The 19,418-nt window shown below is 38.6% G+C and overlaps 1 protein-coding gene across 4 annotated transcripts in view; it reads right to left on the bottom strand.

The window, feature by feature from the left end:
* The window catches only part of CKAP5 (cytoskeleton associated protein 5), a 105,196-nt gene that overhangs the window by 33,669 nt on the left and 52,109 nt on the right, over positions 1-19,418 (bottom strand). For all 4 annotated transcript variants that reach the window (XM_081798159.1, XM_081798160.1, XM_081798161.1 and 1 more), the window contains 15 exons: positions 17,202-17,291; positions 16,924-17,088; positions 16,220-16,348; positions 15,264-15,446; positions 12,164-12,277; positions 11,532-11,642; positions 10,498-10,590; positions 7,590-7,775; positions 6,610-6,704; positions 3,998-4,055; positions 3,784-3,909; positions 2,803-2,942; positions 2,470-2,644; positions 1,734-1,847; positions 536-664 (listed from right to left, as the gene is read on the bottom strand). In XM_081798159.1, the coding sequence (XP_081654285.1) occupies positions 536-664; positions 1,734-1,847; positions 2,470-2,644; positions 2,803-2,942; positions 3,784-3,909; positions 3,998-4,055; positions 6,610-6,704; positions 7,590-7,775; positions 10,498-10,590; positions 11,532-11,642; positions 12,164-12,277; positions 15,264-15,446; positions 16,220-16,348; positions 16,924-17,088; positions 17,202-17,291 (1,908 nt within the window). The remainder of the gene's footprint in view (positions 1-535; positions 665-1,733; positions 1,848-2,469; positions 2,645-2,802; positions 2,943-3,783; positions 3,910-3,997; positions 4,056-6,609; positions 6,705-7,589; positions 7,776-10,497; positions 10,591-11,531; positions 11,643-12,163; positions 12,278-15,263; positions 15,447-16,219; positions 16,349-16,923; positions 17,089-17,201; positions 17,292-19,418) is intronic.

Genomic DNA, 19,418 nt, shown 5'->3' with positions numbered 1-19,418 from the left:
GACTCCCCGCTGAGCAGGGAGCCCGAGGCAGGACTTGATCCCGGGACTCCAGGATCATGACCTGAGCCGAAGGCAGTCGCTTAACCAACTGAGCCACCCAGGCGCTCTTCACCGATATTATCTTTAAAAGTTGTATAGTTTTGGGATGCCTGGGTGACTCAGTTGGTTAAGTGACCAACTCAGGTCTTGATCTCAGGGTCATAAGTTCAAACACCATTTTGAAAAAATAAGTAAAATAAAAGTTCTATACTTTTATGTTCTACATTTAAGTCCACAATCCATTTTGAGTTAATCTTTGTATAGGATGGAAGGTTTAGGTTGAGGTTTAGTGTTTTATCTACGGATATCAAAGCGGGCAGGGGGGAGAGAAAAAGAGGCACATGAGTATAAAAGCTTCAGGAATTTGGTTTCATTTTATTAACTGTTTCATAATGAAACTCATTCTATTCATACAAGCATATTTATTAGGTAGGTCCGGACCTCTAAGAAGGTAAAATCTGTCATGAGTAAAGCACATTATATTTGTAATACTTACCTCTTGCCTCAAAAAAGGATTTTCCTTTTTGAGCTCTTCAGAAAGATCTTCTCCCTCCAGCCATTCCTTCATGCCTGTCTGTTCTGCCCAAGCATTCACAGTTGCTAGGGCAGCTGCCCGAACATTGTTCTAAACAGAGAAGAGAATTAGTAAAGATAACATCCGTTATGGTTTGGAGGTAGGGAGTGAAACAGTTTGTTACTTTGGGAACACGAACAACGGAGGTTTCTCTAAGGTCCACATGAACATACTTAGAATCAACTTTTCTGACACAGAATCTAGTTCTATGGTTGTACTGAAAATCCAAAGTAAAGAAGAAACATAAAACTCCAACTGTAAGGTCCTGTACTCAGTTAAATTAGGCAAAAACAGTGACCTGGGCATAAAGTATCATGTAAGGGGAATAAACTCAGAGGTTTTATTTTCTGAAGCTCTGGGGGCTGTTATGTCCATGGTTATCTATAAAGAATGTAACTCCACAGGGTAGAGAACTCCTAATAGTTAGACTGAAATTACCAACAATTTGCCTGAACACTTATGTTTTCATATTAACTTGCATTCACAGAATGAGGACTTATTGACATGAAAAACATTAAAATACCCCAATTCCTCATATAAAATGAATTGCACAAAAAAAAAGACACATGCAAATATTCAATCTAGGGCTAAATATAAGAGGCTTGCAACTTTCGAGGAGATTAATTCTAGGACTGTGAAATTGAAGTACTAGAAGATCCTGCTCCAGCAGTTCAGGAGAACAAGGAAGAAAATAAATACATGACCCCAAAATTCATGAACGTATTCACTCTTCATAACAGTACTTATAACGATGATGTCATAATCGTAATAGCCAACAGTTTTTGAGTGCATACTGTATGAGACAGTAACAGGTACCTTATGTACAGATTCTTATTTAGTTCTGTAAGAATGAAATTTCATAGATAAAGAAACTGAACCTCGAAGAAAAGAAATAACTTATCTAAGGGTCGCAAGGCGAGTGACATAACTGTTCACCTTCATACTGCTTGGGAGGTACAGGTGTTTACTATTTTCCTCCTAATGTTTATAGGAGGAAAATAGTATATAGACTGTTTATAGACTGTTTATGTGTACTCTTACACACACTGAGAATTGGTCTTAGCCCAAGAATGTGGCTGGCCTATTCCAGAAGGGAGTTGTGGTCAGGAGTCAAGTTTACCTTGCTGTCTCCAAGGACTGTGATGATAGGGATGCCTAAGTTCTTCACATGTTGCTTGATATTTGGGCCCATGGCTACTGCCAGTTGCTGGAGGATATTCAACGTCTGCTGCACCTGAGTGGGAAAGAGCCAACACTTGATGATGAAACCAGGAGCAACAGTGTCCCAAGTTTTTCAAGTTTGCTGCTAAGTAGTCAGTGCACTAGAAGTTTTGGGCCTACTTGAAAGACAGGGTAGTCAGTTTGTTATGATGCTATTCTAATTAGCTTATGAATAATTTATAGGCAGTGGCCTATCCTTTTATCATTAGTTCATAACACTGGAGTATTAGAATTTTAGACCAGAATGGATAGTGCTTTATTGTTTTAAAGTAAGGTAAAGCCTAGTTTAAGAAAATCCTGACATAAAAACCCACATTTAAAAATTAGAAATTAAACGTGTTTATGCATATAACAGAGTTTTATATAAGGATATTTAATATTAGAGTTCTATAAAAAGCAAATCTGACATCCATGAAAATTTGATAAATAAACCTGCCACCTACCAACCTATCTTGAGGCACACTTAAGAAATTAAAGGAATTCTAGTTCAAAGCAAATGAAGTGGCCACTCATTTTTTTTGCAGGTGAAGATTACTGAAAAGGAACTTCCTGTAGGGAAGAGGGGAGGGAGAGAAAAAGAACAGGCACATGTTCTACACAGGCGCATGTTCTACACAGGCACATGTTCTACGTACCAAGATTTTATTTGAATCATTGAGTCGGCCTTTCAAAGCAGTTGGCAGTTCACCTATATTCGGCTGGATAAATTTTGCTTCATTGATAATAGCTGCCACTTCATCCAGGCCTTCTTTCCTGATCTTCCAGTTCTTGTCACCAATCTTAGACACCAACTCTGAAGTGATTTTATCACTGAAAAAGCAGAAGACAGAATCCTTAATTCCAGACTCCTAAAGAAATAATGTCACAGAAGTACCGAGGAAGAGAAGGTACCATTAAGAATTCACTACCAAAAAAAAAAATTTTTTTTTCACTACATAAATCCAATAAACCATTTGCAATAAACCTACCTGATTTCTGTCCTCGGCAAAAGATCCACAACATCAGTGCCCACCTCATCTGGTTCATCTCCATCTTCTCCTTCATCTGTACCACTTATGCTGTGTTTAGAAATCCCTCTGGTTGGAGCAGGTGGGTTCTGTCCCTGCATCTACACACAAACAAATCAGTGAGGCTAATGAACTTGATGAATGGTACGAGAGCAAACAAGTTAGAGAATGCGCCTATGTCAAACTTTCCTATTCCTTCATACTACTTAATATTTATAAACTACACTGTATGTATGTATGTATGTATTTATTTTTAGAAAGGGGGGAAGGGGCAGAGGGAGAGAGAGAATCTTAAGCAGGCCCCACACCCAGCACAGAACCTGACACAACCCTGAGCTTGATCTCACAACCCTGAGATCATGAGTTGAGCCAAAATCAAAAGTCAGACGCTTAACTGACTGAACCACCCAAGGACCCCTACACAGTACATATTTTAATTCCTACTTAGATCCCAAATTTGAGACTATATGGCAAAAGGTATTTTTTTGACCTACTAGGTATTTTTTTGACCTACTAGAATCTGACGACTTTTCAATCATGAAATTATCTTTTGACTTAGATGCCCAATAAATATAAAGCAAGTCTGCCCAAACCCAGCAATTTTGATTAGAAAGTTTATTCAAGGGAGGCCAAGTTTTTTTTTATTTAAAACAATTTTAAATGTTGATATACTTTCTGAATAGGCAATACAATAAAAATGTTTGATATTCCAAAGGTACAAGAGACAAAAGAGGAAAATCTCCCCTCCCATGCCACAGCTATCCAGTCGCCCTCCTCATAGACAAAGCCATCAATTTCTTATGAATTCTTCCTAGGGATACTTTATGCATATAAAAGCAAATACATATATATTCCTCATTCTAAAGGGTTAAAAGCTTAAACTTAACTATTATGAGCATTCTCAAGTCTACCAAAGGACTGTATCATTTTTGGAATCTTTACCTTCTCAAATTCTGCATCTATCTGGGATAGAAGGGCAGGCTTCTCATCCTCAAAGAACATTCGCAAAGAGGGACCAACATACAGGTACATCACACCAAGCAGGGTGATGGCCGAAGTCCTCACAGCCTGGCAGACAGAACAAAAAGAACTTTGCAAATGAGAACAGAACCACAAAGATGGCTGCAATGTTCCTACATATGTGGTATGTACTCACTGGGTTTGTTGCAGCAAGAGCTGTCTTCACATTGCTAATAAAAGCTTTCACATTCAACCTGAAAGAAGTAACATTTAGAATTAAAAAGAAATAAATGAAACTCTCAAAATACTCAAGAGTTTTATAAAGCCAGACTCCAGGACTGGCTCCCTTTGGCTATGTCCCCAAGTCTCACCTATTCTCTCTCTCCAGTCACTGACAGGGAACATTAAATATTGTCTACAAGCTCATTACTCCTAAACCCCAGTGTTGACCCCTCTTCTGAATTCAGATTTGTATATCCATACAGCCTTTGTAACACTTCCATTTGAATGTATAGTAGATGTCCCACATCTGTCAAGACCAAAACTCCTGACTGTCCACACCCCAAACCCAAATGCTGTTGTTTCCAGTCTTTCCTACCTCAGTAAAGAGCCACATTATTCTTCCATTCGCTCAGGCCATCCTTGACTCCTCTCTTTCCTATACTCAGTAACCTGTTCCGATTTTTTTTTTTTTTTTAAGATTTTATTTATTTATTTGACAGAGAGAGACACAGTGAGAGAGGGAACACAAGCAGGGAGAGTGGGAGAGGGAGAAGCAGGCTTCCCGTGGAGCAGGGAGCCCAATGTGGGGCTCGATCCCAGGACCCTGGGATCATGACCTGAGCTGAAGGCAGACGCTTAACGACTGAGCCACCCAGGCGCCACTCCTGTTCCGATATTCCAAATACATTCTGCGTCCTAATACTTCCATTTCTACAAACTATGTCCAAGCCAGTATATTTTCTTGATAGGACTAATTAGTCTTTTCGATCCTCACTATTTATTCTGACTACAGTCCAAATGATCCTATTACTCTTCTGCTTAAAACCATCTAATGGTTTCCAACTAACTCAAAACTCTGAGGCCCAATGTGACCTGGCTCAGTTCTTTCTCCCATCTTTTCTCCTCCCACTGCCCCCCAACAACTCATTCCCCTCTACTACCTACTGAAGAACAATCACTCCTTGCTATTTTTATTTCATTTCTTTTTAAGATTTTATTTTATTTCAGAGAGAGCGAACGAGCGTATGCGGGAGTGCGAAAGGGGCAGAGGGAGAGGGTGAGAGAAAACTCTCAAGCAGACTTCCCAATGAGCATGAAGTCCAACACAGGGCTTGATCTCACAACCCTGAGATCTATGACCTGAGACCAGGAGTTGGACGCTTAACTGACTGAGCCACCCAGGTGCTCCCAAACAATTGTGTCTTTGCTTGAATGTCACTTGAATAACTTATAGAGTAGTATTTCTTTATTTGGTAGAATGTAGAAAACTATTTTGGGTTTTTTTGGTGTTGTTTTTTTTTTTTAAAGATTTTATCTATTTGAGAGAGAAAGAGGGAGAGTACAAGCAGGGTGAGGGGCAGAGGGACAAGTATACTCTCTGATGGGCAAGGAGCCTGATGCGGGGGCTCGACTCCAGGACCCTAAGATCATGACCTGAGCCGAAATCAGACACTTAACTGACTGAGCCACCCAGGCATCCCTAGAAAACTATTTTGTAACACATTAAGAAGTATATTGTAAAAAACAGCATGGCACAGAGAAAGGCAACATAGTATAGCAGTTATAGTACTTTCTCTTGGAACCAGAATGCCTGGATTCAAATCTTGGCTTTGCCACTTCGGAACTGTGACTTGGACAGATTACTCAAGCTTTGTGTGCCCAGTTTCCACACGTATAAAATGGGAATAACAATGCCTCACATGGTTTTTATGAGAATTAAATCAAATGAATTATTATTTAGAAAGTGGCTGGCATAAGGGAGCCTGGGTGGCTCAGTCAGTTAAGTGTCTGCCTTCAGCTCAGGTCATGACCAGGGTCCTGGGATCAAGTCCTTCTTCTCCCTCTCCTCCATGCTCCTACTGTCACTATCTCTGTTGCTATCTCTTCTCTCTCTCTCTCAAATAAATAAATAAAATCTTAAAAAAAAAAAGTGCCTGGCATAAAGTAAGCTCTATAAAATTTTGTTAAATAAACAAATGTGTTCAATATGCAAACAAGTTTGGGAAACAGTGGGTTAATAAAGTTAGGCTGGGGCGCCTGGGTCATGATCCCAGGGTCCTGGGATAGAGCCCCGCGCTGGGCTCCCTGCTCAGTGGGGAGCCTGCTTCCCCCCTCCCTCTGCTTCTCCCCCTGCTCGTGTTCTCTCTCTCTCTCTCTCTCTGTATCTCTGTGTCTCGAATGAATAAAAATAATAATAAAAAATAAAGTTAGGCAGCTTCTCTGTTGTATGACCTTGAGAGACTTTAATTCACCAACATGCATGATAGGTCTCTAAACAAATGTGATTATATGTAGTAATTTTGAAATATATTTGACTAGAAATCCTTGGAAGTGGCTTTTCTGAGGGATTGTTATTAATACTTAAGGAGAAATAACTTAGAGAGCTCTAATGTTAGTGGACATGAAAATGCAGGACCATGAGCCAATATAGACTTTTGAGGAATAAAGGTAGTTTTTTTTTATATAAATTAGCCGACCCAGCTCTGGTGTCTCAGAAATAGCAGAGACAGCTACAGCAAAAAGAATCACTAGTTAGAGATAGACACAATATTTAATTATTTTGTACCTGATTTGTTTCTGACTTACCCAGAAAAACCAAATTCTTTGATTGCATTTGATAGCCAATTCAGAGTTTCTGATTGATTCTTGGGATTCTTCTGTGAGAAAGCCATTGACATAACCTAAAGTGAAAAAGAGGGAAAAAACAAAAATAAGCATGTGTTTTTTCTCATATTTCTCACAGAAATATAGTATGCCATAAAGGTAGAAGTGGATTAAGCATGGTTTTTCCAACCCTGATAGAACTGCAAGAATGCCTTAGGAATGAAAGGGCTGCCTGGGTGGCTCAGTCATTAAGCGTCTGCCTTCGGCTCAGGTCATGATCCCAGGGTCCTGGGATCAAGCCCCGCATCGGGCACCCTGCTCAGCGGGAAGCCTGCTTCTCCTCTCCCACTCCCCCTGCTTGTGCTCCCTCTCTTGCTGTCTCTCTCTGTCAAATAAATAAATAAAATCTTAAAAAAAAAAAATGCCTTAGGAATGAAATATTTAACTTACACAAGAAAATGAGGTAAGTGACAGTAGTATTAAAAGCATTCTGGGGCACCTGGGTGGCTCAGTCGTTATGCATCTGCCTTCAGCTCAGGTCATGATCCCAGGGTCCTGGGATTGAGTCCCGCATCAGGCTCCCTGCTCTGCGGGAGGCCTGCTTCTCCCCCTCCCACTCCCCCTGCTTGTGTTCCTGCTCTCACTATCTCTCTCTGTGTCAAATAAATAAATAAAATCTTCAAAAAAAAAAAAGCATTCTGGACTTTACAACTTTTCATTAGTGATCACTCTGAATTATAATGTCTTAAGAGAAAATCACTCTCATCTTTTAATAGATTATTCTTGGCCAAGATAAATTCTAATTATCAGGCAACAGTGTATTATTAGAGGTAAGGATAAAAATGCAGAATATAAAAAATGGTTTGACTTAGAAAGAAAAGAACTACAGTTTAATTAGTAACCTTAAATTAAAATTTGGGAAAAGCTGGGAAAAGTTGGGGAGAGAGAGCTCTATCACTAACCTGTTCAGCTGTCCACGGCAACATGCAAGCTTCGGCTATTGCTGTCATAGCTTCTTTTGCATTGTTCCCACATTTCACATCTCCAATCTTGTCCACAAGGCCATCCAAGACAATCTGAGCTGAAGTTTTGGAAAAATTCCCCTTCTGGGCAATCAAAGCAACTATGTGAAGCTTCATCTGCATCACCTGAACAAGGATAAGTATCATAAAGTTATGAGTAAGCCAAAAACATTAATTTACTTTTTTTTTTTTTAAAGATTTTATTTATTTATTTGAGAGAGAGAATGAGACAGAGAGCACAAGAGGGAAGAGAGTTAGAGGGAGAAGCAGACCCCCCGCTGAGCAGGGAGCCCGATGCGGGACTCAATCCCGGGACTCCAGGATCATGACCTGAGCCGAAGGCAGTCGCTTAACCAACTGAGCCACCCAGGCGCCCCTTAATTTACTTATTTTTGTAGTACAGATGTAACACAGGGACAACTGAGAACATGACCAAACTAAAAAAATGACTATTTTATTTATTTATTAAAGATTTTATTTATTTGACAGAGAGATAGAGAGCACAAGTAGGCAGAGTGGCAGGTAGAGGGAGAGGGAGAGGCAGGCTCCCCGCTGAGCAGGGAGCCCAACATGGGGCTCGATCCCAGGACCCTGGGATCATGACCTGAGCCGAAGGCAGCCGCTCAACCAACTGAGCCACCCAGGCACCCCTAAAAATGACAATTTTATTCATTCATTCATTCATTCATTTATTTACTTTTTAAGTAATCTCTACATCCAACATGGGGCTCAAACTCACCGCCCCAAGATCAAGAGCCTCATGCTCTTGATCATGAGCTAGCCAGATGCCCTTAAAAATGACAATTTTAAACAAAGAAGCAAAATAATTTTTATCCTTGTTATCATATAGTACTGAATACACAACCTGAAATACATAATAAATGACCAAACTAACTGCATCACTCGGAGTTCCCACTAGTGTTGCCCACAAAAAACTATAACCCTCATGGACATACATACAACAGAACTTGAGGGATTTAAAGAACTTGTAGATTTTTAAGTGGAAGAATGAAGAAGATGTGAAAACAATTTAAAGATGTTAATGTGATGGCGGCAGATGTATGGCTCTTGGGACCCCTTTGCCCTTCAATATTTCTCTCTGTCCTATTTGAATATTTAAATGACAGGAGTTGGTGAGGATGTACAGAAATTAGAATTCTCTTGTACTACTGGTACGAATATAAAATGGTGAAGCCACACTGGGAAACAGTTTGGCAGTTCTTCAAAAAGTTAAACATAGTTACCATATGACCCAGCAAATTTCCTTCTAGGTATATATCCAAGAGAATTAAAAATGTGCTCACACAGGGATACCTGGTTGGCTCAGCCAGTTGAGCATCCCATTCTTAATTTCTGCTCAGGTAATGATCTCAGGGTCTTGAGCTCGAGCCCTGTGTTGGGCTCCATGCTCAGTCGGATGTCTGCTTGGGATTCTCTCTCTCCCTCTCCCCCTGCCCCCACTCGCACATGCTCTCCCCCTCTCTAAGTAAATAAATCAATCTTTAAAAAAAAAAATGTGCTCACACAAAAACTTGTACATGAATGTTCACAGAGATAGCCACGAAGTGGAAAGAACACCAATTCTCTTCAACCTATAAATGGGTAAATAAAATGTTCTATATCCATACAATGGAATATTACTTAGCGATAAAAATACATGCTACCATATAGGTGAACAGTAAAAATATTATTCTAGGTAAAAGACACTTCATTATATGAAATGTCCAGGAGAAGTAATCCATAGAGACAGCAAGTAGAGTAACAGTTGCCCAGGGACCGGGGGGTAGGGGGAGAAATCTGGGGAGAAAGAGAGTGACTGCTTACGGGTATGGGGTTTCTTTCTGGAGTGATGATAATATTCTAAAATTATAGAGTGGTAGGAGCTGCAGAACTCTGTGAATACACTAAGAACTGCTGCATTGTACACTTCAAAATGGTGAGTTTTATACTCTCAATGAAGTTGTTATAAAGAAAAATACATATATAAAATTATCCTTTGTTATGGATCTAACACATAGGCAGGTATCAGCTCAAATCAGGTATGCTTTTTCGCCTAAGAAACTGCACAAAGAGGGGTTTTGAAAGTGGCGTGTAGGGGAGGAGGGCAGCGCAAGAACCTCTTGGCAGAGGAAGGCTTTGTAGAGCTGGATGGTATGGCTGAGGTGCTGGAACAGTGCTAAGGGAACACAGTGTGCGAGGAAGCCACGGATCCTAAAGAGAGAACAAGAGGTGGCAGAAGAGAAGCAAAAGAGAGTAGCAGGATGCCAAAAATAAACCTGACATATTTCAAACTTTTGTTTCCACAAGGTCTATGAATATCTAGAGGAGAAGGCAACTTTTCTCCTTTTCCTTTCTGTATCACTTTCTTGTATCTCCCTTTACACCTACTTTTTAGACTAATAACAGCACTGTTAAATTTCATCTCTAGGATCAGTAAATACATTAAACTATGTGGTGATTTTTCATTGGCAATTTAAAGATCATCTATCTTTTATCCAGACAAATAAGAAACTTGTCTCCCTGTCTATCCCCCTCTTGCATATGTGAAGATTAGGGGGCTTCTAGGCCTAACTTACGAGGAGAAAAATGCATATATGTGAATTACACAAACAATATAGAGATAATATTTCCATATATATAAACTCCTAATTACACAAAGATATAGTTATGTGTTTAATAAAAATGCACACACTCCATTGTTTACATTTAAAGTTAGAAGACACATTGGTTAAGCGTTTTAAAAAAAGGCTAAAAGTCATTACCAAATACTATACCTCTTTCACTCTACAGAATGATATGATGGAAATTATTTCAATGAAAGATAGTAAAATCCCCAATTAAAAATTACCTGAAAATTGGTTTCTTTCCATCCAGGTTTCTTGGCCAGCATCCTTACTAATGCCTGGCATGGCATTTCAGTTCGATCCATTAGTTCAACAGCCTTAAAGTAAAACAATAGACTGAGAGTTAAGGGGTTAATGATTAGCCAAGGAAAGGGTACATAAAAAAGCCAAGCAGGTGACTTGAAAGAGAGGAATGGATACAAAGAAGGTTATAGAGGGAGCTTAGATAGCTGTTTCTTAAGTTGGATATTTGATGTATAGTTGTTTTATATTAATACCACTGAAACTCTTCCACCCACCCACCCATTTCAGAATTTCACAAAGAATTTGGTCCACGGAATGTAACCATAACAGTTTTCATTTGCCTGGTGTGTGGCAGAAACTGCTTATACATATTTTGAGTTACCTGATTTTCCTAAAAACATATACCAAAGTAGGATAGGTTAGAAGTGGTTAAGTATTAAATTTCAAAGATACACAAACTAGGGTCTAAACCTGATGCATGGCACATGCAGAACTGAAAGCCAGGTCTCCTGCCTCAAGTCCCAGTGCTCTTGTGGTTTCTACACACCCTCCTCATTAGAATCAGAGTAAAGGTAAAAAGGAACTACCATGCTCCTTTCCAACACAGACTTCTGAAAGGAGCTTCTCATACCAAGTAATAATGTCTGTTCTTCTAAGAATCATGACGACAAAGAGGGAAACAGAAACGGATGAGGGGCAGTTTAAGTGGAGTGATCTGTTTGCCTAGTAAGTTTAATGAACAAATACTGTGATATTAAAGTTCATCTAAATCTTGTAATTCAGAATAAACTTACTTAAATATTAAGTTACGAGGTTTCAGAAACCATAGAAAGCAGATATTGAAAGATAAACACTACAGAGCTAAAAAACCAAAAACCCCCCCACTCAGCTTTAGTTAACACCCTGAAACGTGTTTATTGGATATAAGACACCGCAGGTAGGACAAGCACTTTGTCAATTTCATCACTTCTATGAGTAATGTTCTTTCACATTCAACTCATCCCCATGCATCTACCTTTTGGAACTCTTCCATACAGGCCAGCCTTTCCTTCCAGTTACTGCTGTCTAGCAGCTGTATACAGGTAGCAGGAAGGACAGCTGAAGCTTTTTCTTCACATACTTCTATCTGTAAGATACAAAAACATTAAAATTAAGAACTGCTTAAGGGGGAGCGCCTGGGTAGCGCAGTCAGTTAAAGTGTCCAACTCTTAGTTTCATCAGCTCAGGCTGATGAATCTCAGGGTCAGGAGACTGAGTCTTGTGTCGGGCTCACACTCAGCACAGAGTCTCTCTCCTTCTGCCCCTCCCCCCACTCCTGGTAACATGATCACTCTCGCTCTCTCTCTTTCTAATCAATCAATCAATCAATCTTAAAAAAATAAAAAAAGAATTGCTTAAGGAAAGAGATGACAAGAATGTAAAAATACCCCAGGCCAAACTACATGAACACTCCACAGGTATGCTATAGTATCTGAGGCTTCTATTCTACTACTATAATGGGGAAGTTCATCCAAGGCACAGTTCCAATAAGCTAAAAAAATATCAATTAACTATATGTTGTAGAACTCAGCAAACAAAGAACTCAAATGTTCTAGGAATTGACCTTCCATGCTTTTATGAGTTTGAGGCACCTTGCAGAATACTGACCGAGAGCTCAGGCTCCACTATTTCTTTGGTCTCCAATCCTTTCCTATTCTTGGTTCCAGTGCTCCCTGCACCTCCTGGTGCAGCTGGTTTCCCCTTCTTAGGTGGCCCACCAGCCTAAAAGCAATTAAAACAAACAAACAAACTAAACCACTTAGAATTTACAAAACAGTGGTTTTTCAACTTTTTTGGGCCAGAGACTCCCTGAAAATTTGATTAAAAATGAGAGACCACACAACCAACCAAATACAGGGTATTTTTGGTACCCACAGAACTTAGCACTTTCAAGGGCAGACAGACCTCCTGAAGACCATTCATGGGGAAATTTGCAGACCCCATTATTAAGAACCTTTAATTCAGAATGAGCTAAAGAGATAAATGAAATGAAAATGGACTGTAATTATATTACATTTACAGATTAATTTGAGAATTAACATTTGATGCCTTTAAATACCTCTAAATCCTTCCTACACTAGTTAGGGACAATTTCTAACTTCTAGCAGCTACCCAATACTTCACTACAAGACACCCCAATAATAAGAAAATATATTATTAATTCAATGTAGAACCACTTAATTTTGAAGGAATAGAGCGGTTGTTATGGCAATGGCAGCAAGTAGTCTAGCTATGTTGAAGATGGCCGCAGGAAAGAATCTTTTTATTGTTGTAAAAGTCCTTTAGCTGGCCTACTCTTATTTTCCAAGTATATCACCATATGATCTACAAAAGTGGTACCTCTGCCTTATCCTTCCTCGTATTAACACAGGTTTTACTTTATTCTTTTTTCTAATTGTAGAACGTTATTAAACGATAATGGTACTGGCAGGCATTTTTTGTTTTACTCCTCACTTTAATAGGAGTCCTCCTAGTATTTCATCACTATGAAGCATGATGCTGACTTGTGGTTTGCCAGGTCTACTGCTATCTATAAATCTATCTCTATATATTTAGTCATGTCAAAGTATCCATCCATTTCTATGTGGTTAAGAATTTTTATCATGAAGGTATGCTGAAATCTATTATATTCCCTTTCAGTGTCTGAAATTAGATTTCTTTTCATCTCTAAATTTAGTTAAGTTTTCAAATATTAATATTGAACCATCCTTGCAATCCTGGAATAAACTTTAGTTGGTCATACTTTTTATTATACCCACTGGCTTCTATCTGCTAAGACTCTATTTAAATATCTTGATTTAAATGTATTTCACTCCAGTTTTGAAAGGTCACAAGAAAATCAGTTTATCCCAAGGCACACAGCCAATGGCAGTAACGTTAATGCGGTAACACACATCACCGTTCACATCATTCCTCCTATCTGTTTTGGAAATTTGTTAAACTATGCCCCAAACCTAAAAAGAAAAGATATAATGACAGCGGGCCAAATTACTCTTCATCATCCAGACCTCCTCGGAAACCAATGTTATCGTGAACATAATCTAAGCATTTAAGGTGTAGTTAGCCAAAACGAAAATGCTGGTGTTTTAATCAAATGAAAACCTCCAATACTTGCCAGTTCATATCAGCAGTATGATTTTGGTGGTTTGTAATAACAACCTGATAGAGATTTCACTGTTTTCTGGCCCTAAAAATAGAAGATTCTATACTCTTTGATTAACCAGAACACCTCTTCTGGATCCTTTCCTATAATAAATAGCACTCTCTGTATAGAGAGGTACTTCAATTAACAAATCTCCTACTTTTCTTTTTTTTTTTTTTTAACAGACATGTATGTTTATTGGCTTAATAGGGCATATTGGTAGTAAGTCTTTTCAAAAGAAGAATGAAGCAGGTTGCTCCCCCACTTTTTTTTTTTTTTTTAAGGATTCTTTCTAAGAGGGGCACCTGGGTGGCTCAGTCGTTAAGCGTCTGCCTTCGGCTCAGGTCATGATCCCAGGGTCCTGGGATCGAGCCCCGCATCGGGCTCCCTGCTCAGCGGGAAGCCTGCTTCTCCCTCTCCCACTCCCCCTGCTTGTGTTCTCTCTCTCGCTGTGTCTCTGTCAAACAAATAAATAAAATCTTTAAAAAAAAAAAAGGATTCTTTTTAAGAGAGAGCTGTCTAGCATGGCAGGGTTCAGCAAGATAAGAAAAGGCCTTAAGGTACTGTGCCCAGGTCACTGTCCAGACAGGCAACAGCTGGTGAGACAGAAGGGAACGGCTGCCAACCCCGCGTGAGAATGCTGAAGAAATGGCATAATATGAATATGAAAGTACACAGACTATAGTTCGAGACACCTGGGTCCAAATGCCAGTTCTGCAAAGCTAGCCATTCGCCAAATGTGTGCCCAGTTCCTGCTGTCTGCCAGAATCTTGTCTGTGCATACAGGACTGAGCAGTGACAAGATCTTTATCCTTTAAAGTTTACGATATGGTGTGTGGTGACAGAGTAAACAAACAAGTGAACAATAAAAATACCAGAGTGAGTTGTAAGAGCAAGTGCAGAATATTTAACCTTGCTGAGCCTCACTTTCCCTTTCTGGAAAAATGGGAATCACAAAACACTTATTTCAAGAGTTGTTTGATGATTAAATGAAATTATGTAGGTAAAACACTTCCCAAAGTGATGCTTTATTAAATACCAGTTCTCTCCCCTAACTTCATACTGGGGCTCAGGATGGGGAAAGGAATAAACTTTCTGCATCTACAGTAGATAACTTCATGCTTCAGAGAGTCCACAGGATAAGTGTTCTCTAAAAGAATGCCATATTCACCTTTAGGCATTTCCCTCTTCTACGCTTGTACAAAGGTACAAGACCTTGCCTGGTAAGTAGACTTGGTGACGTGATTTAGCAGCATTATCAGCAAAATGACCAAGGTGGTATTATTGTTAAGTGCCCTGCCACATTTTTTACTTAATGATACTTTAAGATCCCTCAAAATGTCCTCCTGTACATTCATTACCATTTTTAGCTCTATTAAAGTTTACTTAACCAAATGTATTATTGGAATACTCTCTGTTGATGGATGTTCTGCTATATTTTCAATGTGGTAATGAGTTCATTTCTCAAATGAAATCATATTGGAAGGACAACCACGAACCTGAGATTCAGATCCTGCCTTACTAAATTCTAACTTTTAAACCATATTTTCCAACTCATCTATTAACCTTAGTAGCCGGTGCTTTTTTTAAGGGTCCTGGTTTGGGTGCTGAAATGTCCTTTGTGTCCTTATCTCCTGCAGCCCCTGAAGTGGCAGTCCTTCCGGGAACAGGCTTGGATTCCTTCTTATCAGCGGCTAGTCCAGCTTTCTTACCATGTACCAGCTCTACTTTTTCTGAACATTCTTTGATCTAGAGAATGAAATTGAGATGAACATCAATTAAGCCCAGCTCTGAAATACAATCACTACATTAGTACTTAATAAGTCACCTAAACCACAAATATACGAGAATTCAGAGAGTTTCCTTTTCAGCGAAAATAAATTATCCACTTTCTTATATTTTATTTCTACACAAATTAAAATTATAATAAACATACAACCACATTTTTGATAGAAAACATTCATATTTAGAAAGGTAATTTTCCAGATATTAGAAACAAATTTATCTTAAAACCTTCTTGGGCGCCTGGGTGGCTCAGTCGGTTAAGCGACTGCCTTCGGCTCAGGTCATGATCCTGGAGTGCCAGGATCGAGTCCCGCATCGGGCTCCCTGCTCGGCAGGGAGTCTGCTTCTCCCTCTGACCCTCCTCCCTCTCATGCTCTATCTCATTCTCTCTGTCTCAAATAAATAAATAAAATCTTTAAAAAAAAAAAAAGATTAAAAAAAAAAAAAACCTTCTTTTTACCTCCTCTATAGACTGATCACTCAGCTTTATTTTTTTTTTTTTTTTTATAATTTGAAAGCTATTTCTACTCATATCACCACTGTAGCTTCAAATGAAATTTAAATCCTCAGAAGCTATGTTTTCACACTCCAGGCCTGAACTACCAGTGGCAAATGAAATAACTTTCACAAGCTGATCAGCATTTTTGTCTTCATGAAACAGACAAAATGGAAACAAAATCATAATATACAGAGAGAGGACTGTTGTCCAATTTCATTATAATCTATCACTAACCTACCTTATCAAGCTTGAGTTTGTCCACATCAGCTAAGAATGGATTTACTGCTTTCTCACCCACCACTTTCAAAGCAGTACCCAATGCTTCAAATGCAGCATCTCTGACTTCAGGAGCAGAATCATTGATATGCTGTGGTCCAGAAGAAGCAAAATGATCTTAATACAAGATATTTTAGGTATTACTTATTTTAATTCAGACTGGTGATTATTGGATAAAGAACTTGCTTTTTACAGTTTGCTGAAGCTAAGTGTAGCTTTCCTTTTGCCAACTAACAGTTACTCTTTCACGTATTGTTTTTGGGTAAGGAAACCTCTGGTAATCCATTCAGCAAATAAGTGCTTCCTTTTCCTCCTACCCTCTATTTAAAATGCCTCATATGCAAATAATCTTCAAAGACTCCAAACTGTATGCCTGTGTGCTTGGCCAGATCCAAGAGAACACCAGTATATGGGCCAAATAAGAAACAAAATGTTTAGCAGTTAGTGGAATCATAAAGCTAACTTGTACTTTTCTTTGAGAATAGGAGCACAGAGTACAAGAATTTGGATTCAGTTTCCACAGCTACAGAGGGTCTGCTCCTCAAAAGACCATAATCTACTGAAATCTGAAAGTCAAGTAGTCACAGTTCATAATTAATATGGGGGAAAAAAAAAAATCTTCCCTAAGTATAAAAAGTTCCCCCAATTCCAAAGAGAAGTCTATACCTTAAGTAGCGCAGCACAAAAGGGCTTTAGCAAGCTCTTTGGCAGGGTAGAAGCAGTGCAGTGGCGGAAGCTTCTTGCAATGAAAAGAGATGTCTGCTGCTTGATGGTTGGATTTTTATTATCCATGACTGCTAATACATCCTCACTGATGTTTTGCAGTGTGGTCTTTAGAAAAGAAAACATGGTCAGTGAGCTTTTTTCAACTCTAAGAATAATCAAAATATTACACTGACAAAATTTACTGTAGACACAAATGCAAACTCATGTTGTCCACTTACAGTGAGGAAGATTGCATCAATTGCCTCCTGCAGGGCTTGTACCACTTGAGGCTTCTTCTCTTTGAATTTTTCCAAAATGGTTGGCACAACCTGTAAAAGCGAAGAGCTTTTTGTTTGCTGGCAACAAAAATGAACGAGGTCCTGACATGCCACACAAATGAACCTTGAAAATATGCCAGATCAAAAAAGCCAGTCCATAAAGGGCCACATAATATAGGATCCATTTAAATGATTCCACGAAATGTCAAATCCACACAGACAGAAGTAGATTAGTGGCTGCCAGCAGGGAGTGGTTGCTAATGGGTAGAGGGGTTTTCTGGGGGGTGATGAAAATGTTCTGGCATTAGATGGTCATGATAGTTCCACAACCTTGTGAATATATTAAAACCACTTAATTATACATTTTAAGAGGGTGAATTTTATAGTTTACATGTAAGTTATATCTCAATAAAGCCGTTCTTAAACAATGTTTGGTGCTACAGAAACAAAGTGAACATCTAAGTTGGATAAAAAGTCATTTCCTTTCTTGAAGGGCACAAGGATCTTATGCCAGAACAATGAAGGGTTCCCATTCTGCACCTTGGTAGCAGTGCTTCTCAACCCTTTTTCTGCATCTACATCTTAATGCAACCATATAACCATTTCTATCAGTAACATCTCTTATTAGACAAAAAGATTCTCAACTAGGTGGATTTAGGATAGGGGAACAGGTATAACATATAATTTTCCTTCCCACCTAAGATTCTGATATATTTCACCAGACTGGGATGTCTCCCACCCCTTTATTACACTAAGAAAAAGAAACAGTACTAAAAATCATAGCAATTTTGATCAGAAGGATATCCTCTTATTCAAGTACTAAGTTTAGATCAATAAAGTTGGAATTTTATAATTTTTATCTTATAAACCATCTGTAATTCATAAAATATTTATTGAATACTTAAGTTACCTATTGAGTGCCAGGCACTGTGCTAGCAGGCAAATTAAAGTTGTCTTTTAAGGTCCAAAAAATACAGCAAAGCTCAAAGGCATCCAAAAAACGTTTTTTAAGATTTCACAGAAGTGATAGAGACCAGAAGGAATATAGTTTCCGTGGAGAAATATAAAAGACTTTTTAATACTAGGAGTTAGTTATAAACTTGAAAATCAAGATGTTTTAATGGCTATAAAGCTAAAGTTCACTTTTATATGTATTTTATGAAAAAGATAGCTTATAAATAGCTAAAGGAAATAAACCTGAACCATTAACATGCTTGACATCAAATACTGTACATGATAGTTTTAAGGGGGGTGGGGTGATACTCCAAACTATAAGCTTTGTAACTTTAAGCTGCATAACAAAATGTCACAAAGCCAGAATCAGAACTCGAACTGGGCCAGGTAATCATCTGACTAGGATTTAGTAAATTAAAATGTACCCTAAAAATTGTTTTCTAGGTTAAAAGTTATTAAGACAAAAGTATATTCTTTTTTTAAAAAAGTATGCTAATAAGTAACAGAAAACTGACCAAAAGCTAATTAACACACTGATTGCATATATACATACAAGTATTGCATAATAAATATTATTGCTGTAAAATATTATTTATAGTTTTATCCAATTCATAATTTACATATCTAAGAGTTTTATGGACCCATATTTTTATTTCCCTGGTAACAAGTTAGTCATGACTTATTTTTATTTGGTAGCGTATTTTTTTTCAGTTAAGTTCTCTGAAATTATTTTTAATGCTATGAGTAAGCAAGCTCCAAATACTGTAACTGAGCTTAGACATTAACTTCACAACATAAAACTGACACATGACTACAAACTAGCTTTAAAGTCATTCTAGGTAATCAAATGATCAAGTGGCTAGGAAGTTCAACTCTAAAGTTTAGTATGGTCAATTTCCAGGATGCTGCGCCATTCTAAGTAATTCAGACCAGATTCCGAGGCCAACTGACAAATGCCACAGTTAAAGAAAACAACTCAATTTATTAAAACTGTTACCAAACTTGAGTGCTCCAGTCACATTTCTTTTTTTTTTTTTTTTAAAGATTTTATTTATTTATTTGAGACAGAGAGAATGAGAGACAGAGAGCATGAGAGGGAGGAGGGTCAGAGGGAGAAGCAGACTCCCTGCCGAGCAGGGAGCCCGATGCGGGACTCGATCCAGGGACTCCAGGATCATGACCTGAGCCGAAGGCAGTTGCTTAACCAACTGAGCCACCCAGGCG

This window comes from Leptonychotes weddellii, chromosome 11 (assembly GCF_054177405.1).
Source record: "Leptonychotes weddellii isolate Sample4059 chromosome 11, ASM5417740v2, whole genome shotgun sequence".
Classification (NCBI taxonomy): domain Eukaryota; kingdom Metazoa; phylum Chordata; class Mammalia; order Carnivora; family Phocidae; genus Leptonychotes; species Leptonychotes weddellii.
This window is presented reverse-complemented; position numbering and strand designations above follow the sequence as displayed.